Source organism: Pieris napi, chromosome 17 (genome assembly GCF_905475465.1).
Source record: "Pieris napi chromosome 17, ilPieNapi1.2, whole genome shotgun sequence".
Lineage (NCBI taxonomy): Eukaryota > Metazoa > Arthropoda > Insecta > Lepidoptera > Pieridae > Pieris > Pieris napi.
The window spans coordinates 3,870,230-3,880,758 of NC_062250.1; the positions used below are offsets into that span (position 1 = coordinate 3,870,230).

General features: G+C 37.3%; 1 protein-coding gene across 1 annotated transcript; it reads left to right on the forward strand.

The window, feature by feature from the left end:
* The first annotated feature begins 7,565 nt into the window (after window positions 1-7,565).
* LOC125058070 lies at window positions 7,566-10,211 on the forward strand. Its single transcript, XM_047662097.1, has 2 exons — window positions 7,566-9,665; window positions 9,712-10,211. The coding sequence occupies exon 1, from the start codon at window positions 7,742-7,744 to the stop codon at window positions 9,077-9,079; it is 1,338 nt and encodes a 445-aa protein (XP_047518053.1). The 5' UTR covers window positions 7,566-7,741; the 3' UTR covers window positions 9,080-9,665; window positions 9,712-10,211.
* The last annotated feature ends 318 nt before the right edge of the window (window positions 10,212-10,529 follow it).

Below are 10,529 nucleotides of genomic sequence, written 5' to 3' on the forward strand. Positions count from 1 at the left end.
TTTAAATTAAATTAAAACTTGCCGTCGAACCGGGAATCGAACCCGGTACCCCTCACCTAGCTGCCACTTAATAAGACCGCTAGGCTATGAGGCCCCTTGCTGTATTGTTAGATCGTAACTAGTCTGGCCATAGATACTGTTACATAAAAACTTTTCTATTTTTCAACTTTTTAATTATTTTGAATTTGGAACACTTATATTATTTTAAAAACTTGTTTCGATTCTGCGCCATTTCACATATTTTTTCGTGTTAATTATCAAATTACAATATGGAATGAGGTGTTAAAGAATATAGGATTGGAATGATCGCCTTGCACAAAATGGGTATGTAGCCGGTCTGCACCTGGTCACAAGGCGCGAACTACCCAAACCTGGCTTGAAACCAACGTTCTGGACTTTATAAGAGCTGAGGACTGGCCCTCATCTAGCCCAGACTTCAACTCTTTAGACTTCAAATTATGGACTAAACGACACGGCAACATTGAGTCTCTTAAAAAATAAAAAATCTTTGGAGCAGTGGCGAACAGTGCGTAACTCCATAGATTCGGCCAAACAGATTAAAGGCCTGCATAAAAGCCACTGGCCGAATACAATACATTTTTTTTTATTTTTTGCTGAGACTGATTTTAATACTATTACATTACTTAATGCATTTTCATTTGTAACAGAACTTATGGCTAGACACGGTACATATACTAAGTCACGGAAACGGAACTGAATGTGTCAAAAAGGTGTAAAATTAAGGTCAAATGGAATATCCATTAGTGGATGTAAATTACATGTTGTATGAGATAATGTCTACTAAACATCAACTTATTGCTACTTATAGACACCACGCCCAAAACCGTATGTTTTACTTCGTATTAATTTTAGTTGTTATATGAACACGCATTTTAATGATCTTAAAATATGTTTTTTATTACAATACCTTTCACGTCTTTTGAAATAAATAGTCATTTGTATCACACACACATATATAGTTAATATTGTTTTGCGATGGCAACAATATAAACGTAATATATTTCGAACAGTTTAATTAATAAAAAATTCGACAAGCTGAATAAATAGCTTAATTCAATCTCTTGATTGCTTGCCGTTAATCACTGGAGCTTGTGTTATTCAATATTAATCATGCTTTTGCAGATTAAAACTTAAGCTTTATTGTTAAAGTGGTGTGATAAGCCACGTACGTGATATTTTACATGGGAAAAAATTCAGTTGCGCTACAACCTTTTTACGTCTGGGCCTCAGATTTCTGTATCTGTTTCATGATCATTTGTCAATATAATAGACCAGAAGGTGATCAGTCTGCTGTGCCTGACACACGCCGTCGACTTTTTGGGTCTTAGGCAAGCCGGTTTCTCCACGATGTTTTCCTTTGTCGTTCGAGCAAATGTTAAATGCGTACATAGAAATAACGTCCACTGGTGCACAGCCGGGGATCGAACCTACGACCTCAGGGATGAGGGTCGCACGCTGATGCCACTAAGCCAACACTCTCTTTTATATGGGAAACGATTCAAATACTATATGTCTCTATTATATGATTATATGACTTAATGCCCTTTAACCCCCAGATGGGGCAGAGGGCGTCCACAGTGCAATTTCACCTCGCTCCAAGTCTTTCTGACTCTCTTCGCCTCATCTGCAACTCTATGACGCCACGCTCCGTTTTACTTGCGGGTTCCAATCAAGCGCCTGCTTAGGGATGTGATTGGAATCACTTCGGAGTGTATGGCCTATCCATTACTAGGCAACGGATATACATACATATTATAGATAGATATACATATAAATACATATTTAAACACCCAAGACCTAAGAACAACACCAAATGCTCATCACATCGATGTTCGCCTCAGCCGGGGATCGAACCCGGGACCCATGGATTCACAGTCAGGGGTACTAACCACTAGACCAATGAGTCGTCAAATATATGATTACTCATCTATACAATAACTAATACATTATTTTTAAAATAAGAAGGTTTCCAATGTTATATATTCTATACAAGCCTAACAAGTGAAGTGAGGTCCAAGTGGCCTTACAGCTAATGAACCATGTCCAACATTTTGAAATAAGAATACCTAAGTTGAATATTTGCCTTACAACGGAATTGAGTCTTGTGTGTATTCCAGTGTTAGAGTGAAGTGAGGTACTTCTCCACGTTATTTATTTTAAGATATAATTATATTAGCGTATTTTTTTTACGTTATAGATGAAGTAAGATTTGTGTAGCTGATACTAAATTAATCTAAACCTATATAAGTCATTTCCGTCGGTTATTAAAAGTAGTTTTAATCAATAATAGTTTTTCTGCGTATTATAAAATCCTTTAAATATTTGTAAGAACAAAAGTGTAACGAGTGAAGTTAGGCCCAAGCTTTCATTTAGTAAGTGCCATTAAAAATCTTATTTTTAAAATAAGAAGCCCCACCTACGTATAACAGTCATTTTCGCCGAGTGAAGTGAGGTGCAGGGTTTCTTATAAAGAAAACTGTTTAGAAATGCTCGCAGCCTTCATATAAACCGTCTCTTCCGGATTCCCACTAATTGCATCCGGCCTTATTCACATCGCACTCGACTAATGAGATCTATAAATCCTTTTATCAACAATCCTATTAAAAACAATAGTCTTTGAAATTGTGTGGAGATTTATGAGTTTTTAAATTCATTTTCAACTTTTAGTACTTTACAATTAGGACAATATTAGTCATTTAAATTTGGATGTCCAATGGATAACATTAATTATCGTAAGAAATAGTGTGCTTTGAAGTTTGAAACAATTATTGTTTTTTTGGGAAACGAATCTGAATACCATATATAACCAAACGCTTCCGCCACGGAACTGATTGAATTAGGATAAAATTGTCTAGTTTTATTGGTCAGCACGAATACTAACGAGTTTAAACAAATCTTTTAAATATAACACGACTTATTATTCAACTGCTGGCCTAGTGGCTTCAGCGTGCGACTATCATCCGTAGGTTCGATCCCCGGCATTTAACATTCGCTCGAACCAAAAAGTCGAAGGTATGTTAGGCACAGGAGGCTGATCACCTACTTGCCTATTAGATTGACAAATGATCATGAAACAGTTATAGAAATTTGAGGCAGGCAAGGTTGTAGCGACACTGATTCATTTAAATTTATTATTTAATCATGAGTTACTACTGGATGATTCCCATTCAAAACAGTCATTAACTCAAAACATATCAAATTATATTTAGCAGTTTAAATCAGCTTAACTATCATTTAAACACTATAATAATATGGACTATTTCGAGTGTAAGAATCCCCATTATCGTCAAACATTGTATTGAATTATGAAACCTAAGTCAGTGACATTTTTCCTAGCGTAACAAAACACATGTAAACCAATTTAATGATCACTACGTCATCGACCTAAAAAACAAGAAACCCAACAACACTTCACGCACACACACGCATCTTATGAAACAAGAGAATCATTTTCATTAAACAAACGCCGCACTAAGCCCACAAAAGCTTCCTAATGTTCACGATGATAACATTGTAATTGAACCGATATAGATTACGTATTCCATATAAAATAGATGCCTAATATCGCCGCTGGAGCGGAAAATCCGATATCTTGAGCCGGTACATTGATGAGCGCTTAAATATTCATGAGATGCGATCCTGCCGCTACAAATGACTGTCACGAATCATACGTTGCCTAAATATGATATGCGCCTGTAAACATTTATTTTGGAAGCTTTGAATTATATATTGAGTTTGTTTTATTTGTGTTGTTGGATTAATATTTTAGTACACGTTCCACATCTAAATAATCTAACGATTCCAAAACAAAGTGTTCAGGGGAATAATATATATAATAAGGGGGTCAATACTCCCTGGTACATTAGCAATAACGACCTACATCTGGACCTTGATGTAGAGGACGTCGCCACAATAATAAAAAATACTGCTGGAGCCCACGAACATAGGCTCCACCATCACGTGAATGTCGAGGCCTTGCCTTGCCACCACGGGCCTAGTGAGAAGACTGAAAAGGACAAATCCATTTGAACTAGTGATTTAGTGCACCTATTGTGCAAATATTAAGTGCTAAAACATTGAGTGAAAAAATAGAACACAAGATCAGAGTGTCTTCCCTTTAATAGATACTGTATGTAATGTTATTGGACACTTTCTTATGTTAAAAATCGTCATTAGTAAATAAGATTAGACATAAGTTTTAAGTTAGGCTAGATCGTAATGTACCATGATGTCTTAGTAAGTAAGTACACATGTATTAAAAAAAAATGTGTGCGTGTACTAGGTGTACACACGTAAGAAGTGAAACTTCTTTATGATCTTATTTTTTCGAAAAATGATCTACTATATGCAATTTAACGAAATTGGTTAAATAAAGTTTAACAAAAGGCTTTTATTATCATAGACATGAATACAAATACAATTATTTCATTTTACCTTATTACTACTAAGATTATTACAGAATTTCATTAATTGTAATAGAATTATTACTATCATTGTTATCGTTATTATATATTTTTGTTATTAATGGCTTGGAATCTCTTCGGATCAACCGTGGTAGGGACAAGAAAAAGATGGCGCGTAACCGAAAAACGTGACGATTTGACACAAAATTTCTCCCATACGTCGATAAAAAATTCATTCTAACGCCGATAAAGAAGTTTGACTTCAAAAAGCAACATGGAGCGTAACCGAAAAACGTGACGATTTGCTACAAAATTTCTCCCATACGTCGATAAAGAACTTTCATTCCAACGCCGATAAAAAAGTTTGACTTCAAAAAGCAACATGGCGCGTAACCGAAAAATGTGACGCGTAACGAAAAAATGTTACACTAAATTTTTTTCCAACCCCGATAAAGAAGTTTCACTTCAAAAATAAGAAATAGCCCTATATTTTACAGATTTATTTATGAAACCTCAATCGTTATAGGATGGTTTGACAATTATATTTCTGGCTCACATTCTAAGATATAAGTAAAAGTGTGTATTCATATGGAATCGTGTCGTATTTAAAGTCATAAACTAATTAAATGCGACATCATAATAAATTCCGGCAACGCACTTGCGAGTCTTCTGGCATTGTGATTGTCTATAGTATGCCTCCTGTTGTAAAAGTCGATAAATAAAATTAATTAAATAATAAGGTTTTTTAGTTAAAATATTAACATTTAAAGAAAAAACTTTTTAACCGGATTGAAGTTATGTATTATTATAAATTTACAATTATTTAACCGACGTTTCGCATGCTTTACAGGGTCACGGTGACTGAAGACAAAAGGTGTTGGATGTCAAAAAGTATCACAGCTGTAGAAGAAGTTGTATTTTCTGTATTTGTTTCCCCGGAGTTGGTATTTGCGCGTATTAATAGACACCGTGAGCCATTTCTGCCAAAACCCTCCATCTTTTAGACGAATTTTATAATAATACATAACTTCAATCCAGTTAAATGAAAAAAAAAAATGTATAAAAGGTTATGTCAATAAAAGACACTACTATTATATTCCATCAAAGTATATAGAAATGAAAGCACTTATGATGCATATGTGCATGTTTTCAGCACAACACGCTGAACTCGTAACCTCTACGAATTGTCGTTTTCGAAATATTTAAACACTCCTCGTGACTGTTTAAATTCAGTGGAAATATGATGATACACGTTTCGGCTCTTAGAGTCAAATGTGTACGGATTTTATATTTACTATTGAAGTTAAAATAATTTATTACCAACACAAATATACAGTATTCACAATATTCTTAACCTACTTAGTTAATTTATTAAATTATTTAGGTAATAATAATTATGGATGTACGAGCCAAGGCTGTACATTTTACTCGCTCAGGCTTCCTTATTTTATAAGCTTAATTATTCCCTATGTAAGTACGTGCCAGGGCTCGTACATTCCGATCATCCACGAGCGTGATGTTTTTATTATGTAAGTACGTGCTCTGGCTGTACAGTTTGATCATTTATAAGCATGACGATTTCCTACAATCGTCGGAGTCACGCCCCGAGAGTATAGCCCGACGCAGGCACTCTCTTCGACTGTTACAGCAGTCATTCGTAATTAACTAAATCGTTGGAGTTTCACCCCGGGAGCATAGCCAGACGTAGGCACTCTCTCTGTTTGTTAGATTGCACTTATTATATAGCAATTAACATAATAGTTATTATTCCGCTCATATTCTATTGTATAACGCGAGTGATAAATATAGAGTAAGTTCAAATTATTCTATTATCTCCAACCCTCGACGACCCAGGAACCGTACATTTTGGTCCTTTGAGCTATCCGGGAATAGCGGGTCTTTCGCGTACAGTTGATCGCGTTCGCGTTTTTCTCCGTCATCCTGAAGATCGGCGCCGTGGAAAAACATCCCACTGCTGGTTTGTTGGGTCGTCAAGCAAGTAAGAAAATATCATCCGCATCAATAGAAAAGAGGAGAGCAAGGAGAAGGAGGATCCATAGCGGTCGAAAAGGGAGGTAAGCGACAGGAAGTCCGCTCCCAGCATTTTTAAGGACCCATAGCGGTCAAATAGGGAGGCAGGCGACAGGAAGTCCACTCCCAGCATTTTTAAGGACCCATAGCGGTCAAATAGGGAGGCAGGCGACAGGAAGTCCACTCCCAGCATTTTTAAGGATCCATAGCGGTCAAATAGGGAGGCAGGCGACAGGAAGTCCACTCCCAGCATTTTTAAGGATCCATAGCGGTCAAATAGGGAGGCAGGCGACAGGAAGTCCACTCCCAGCATTTTCAAGGACCCATAGCGGTCAAATAGGGAGGCAGGCGACAGGAAGTCCGCTCCCAATATTTTCAAGGACCCATAGCGGTCAAATAGGGAGGCAAGCGACAGTGAGTCCGCTCCCAGCATTCTCAAGGACCCACAGCGGTCAGATAGGGAGGCAAGCGACAGTAAGTCCGCTCCCAGCATTTTTAAGGACCCACAGCGGTCAAATAGGGAGGCAGGCGACAGGAAGTCCGCTCCCAATATTTTCAAGGACCCATAGCGGTCAAATAGGGAGGCAAGCGACAGTGAGTCCGCTCCCAGCATTCTCAAGGACCCACAGCGGTCAGATAGGGAGGCAAGCGACAGTAAGTCCGCTCCCAGCATTTTTAAGGACCCACAGCGGTCAAAAAGTATATCAGCGTCCTTTCAACCTTGAAGAAGTCAACGGACGTCAATCTTCAGCATACGGAGGCATCTACAGTAAGTCCTTTCCATTTGTTTTGAGCACTATATTTCTGAGAATTATCTCATTTGTGAGCATAAATTTACTAAGAATGATCTGAAGCATTCATTGAGCATTTTATCACGTATAAGCATTTAAGAATTTATAATGCAATATTTACAAAGCGTTTAGTTAATTATTATATTAAGCATAATGGAGAATTTATTCCAAGCTTCGTTTACCGACGGTCTGAAAACCATCAGGCATTCAAGAAAAACCGAAGAGTTGCTTCGCAAACAAGCATATTTATTTAGATCGCTTGATAAGATTTTTGAACTATCAAATGTATACTCCGAATCCGACAAAGATGAACTTGAAGGAGCGCTAGACGAAATAAAGTGGCAATGGGATTTAATTTTTAAAACCCATATCGACATACTTGTTGATCATGGCGGATCCTACTCTGAGTATGAAAATATATATTACGAGAAGCAAGCTATATGTAGGCGCCAAAAGAGAAAGATATATCTCAAATTACATTCTTTAGAAACGCATATGGATTCACCGGTACTTTATTCATATAATTCAGAAAATTTCTTATATGCCTTGGAAACAGGTAATAATCAAACCTGGAAAGATTCAATTGCAAAACAACAGCGACCTTCATCAAATTTTAGCATCAGCAAAAATTCGCTGTCAACGCATTTCGATACACAAGGTCAAGGAAATGCAAATTTAAATTATAATTCTACGCAAGCAGAGCAATCATTTCAATATAAATCGGACAAGAAAATCTCTTCGTCTTCGGCAATGGTGGAAGGTTTAGCAGAAAGTGGTAACAATCAGCAGATACCATCAGGCATAGCAATGATGCCAATACAGAAGACCACTGATGTGCAGCAGGAAACATCGATAGTGGCATTGGCGGAAGCAGTGGCAGCCAGTCTCGGAGTGGACTCCAAAGAGCCCACCCGGTACCGGACTCCGATAGGTCTTAGTGTTAATCACAGTATACATGCAGATACTTATCAATGCGGAGAATTATCCAAATTGGCAGAAAGCGGAGCACAGTCGTTAACTGACTACAGCACGGAGCAACATAGCATCAGCTCCGGGGTAGGAGAGACTCTACGCCATAGTACAGATCATCAAACGCAACTTGGTTGTGAAGTGAGCGGAGAAGATAAATCACATCGTGTTAACGTGGGTATCAAAAGCATGAAATGCCTACAAGACAAGCAAGAAACAGAAGATAAAGAAATCTTGTCTTCATCCATTTCTTATAAGAAGAATAAAAACTTAAATAGCAGCTTAGTATTGTCTAAGCCTTTGTTAGAAGCACCGATTCAATTGTATACGGAACCCTATTTGCAACGCAACTTAACACAAGGGTCCGACGTAGTTGTAAGAAACAAAAGCATTATAACTAGAAAGAGTTATGGCAAATTTTCGCAAGGATCAGAAAAGGTTACACGCAAATTAAATGGTTTGCCTATCAAGAAAGGCAAGAAATATAAGCAAAAAGCTTTCGTGAAAATGCAGGAATTTCGAAGAAGAAAAAATGGAGTTAAGAATAGAAAGGAATTTACAGGAAGGTCAAAAGGAAAGGTCAGAAAGAGTGGTTATATCTTTCGTAAAAGGGGAAGATTGCGAAACGTTATCGTTCCGCACTATAGCAGGCTCACCGATTCAGGATTTAGTAAAAATAACATACAGCAAACTTATTCGGATATGCATTCCTATGAGTCAAATATGAGTAATCAGAGGAAGAGAAAGAAAAGCACTATATATAAAATAATACTTAAAATTCCTTTAAGCATACAAACCAGAGACTATGTTTCGTATGTTCAGTTCCATTTATGTATAACATACATTGTCGAAACTTTATATTAAATTATACATACATCAATTTACATAAATCATTTTAAACGTGAAAAACGATTAATAGTATAATATCATAAACAATGAATGGAATGCCAGTTAAGCAAAATATCATATGTTAGCAAGTGGAATGACCTACTGTGAAAGACGTCAACTACAAATAATATTATGCAAGATATCAAATTACCGAGGTACGGTTGCATTTTACAACAATTATTTTTAACCTAGATCATGGTTGCATTCACCAAACCTGTAATATATTTTGTATGCTCATGATAGTTCTCGGAATGTGCTCAAGACAGGTAGTGGATAGGATATTACAATCATATAAAGTTCAGGAGACGTCACGGAGCAGTAGGTGCAGCATCGGCAGAATCAGCAGCCGGTCTCGCAGTGGCCTCAGGAGAAGCCACCCGGGACCGGACTCCGGTTAGGTAGTGCAAGGGCCCATGAGCTATGGGACCTAGTGTTAGTGATAGTGCTGTGATTAAAAGTATTAGCGTAAGCCTAGAGACTGTTAAGCATATAATGAAATCATCTTGTAAAGCACTACATATTCATCTTGCACTTTTGCCTGGGGGAGTATGTACGAGCCAAGGTTGTACATTTTGCTCTTTTGCCTGGGGGAGTATGTACGAGCCAAGGCTGTACATTTTACTCGCTCAGGCTTCCTTATTTTATAAGCTTAATTATTCCCTATGTAAGTACGTGCCAGGGCTCGTACATTCCGATCATCTACAACCGTGATGTTTTTATAAGTACGTGCCAGGGCTCGTACATTCCAATCATCCACGAGCGTGATGTTTTTATTATGTAAGTACGTGCTCTGGCTGTACAGTTTGATCATTTATAAGCATGACGATTTCCTACAATCGTCGGAGTCACGCCCCGAGAGTATAGCCCGACGCAGGCACTCTCTTCGACTGTTACAGCAGTCATTCGTAATTAACTAAATCGTTGGAGTTTCACCCCGGGAGCATAGCCAGACGTAGGCACTCTCTCTGTTTGTTAGATTGCACTTATTATATAGCAATTAACATAATAGTTATTATTCCGCTCATATTCTATTGTATAACGCGAGTGATAAATATAGAGTAAGTTCAAATTATTCTATTATCTCCAACCCTCGACGACCCAGGAACCGTACAATGGATAAATTAAAACAAATTTAGAAATTTAGGTACCTTTAATGCTGGCAGCATTTCCTCGGAAAGTACCAGCTCTGAGATGACCGTTACTACCAGACGCCAACTTAATTATTTAAGTTAAAATAATTTATCTTTACAAGTTAATTGTACGGTAACGATTATGTTACTTAACAAAATGGTAATAAAAATGCAACATTGACTTCAATAAAATTGCTATGCCAAAAACATAACTTGTAAAAATCCTATTCTTTCGTAAAACGTTGTAATCCGTGTAATACTGTAATCCTATATATTTATATGGGATTACAAAGTTA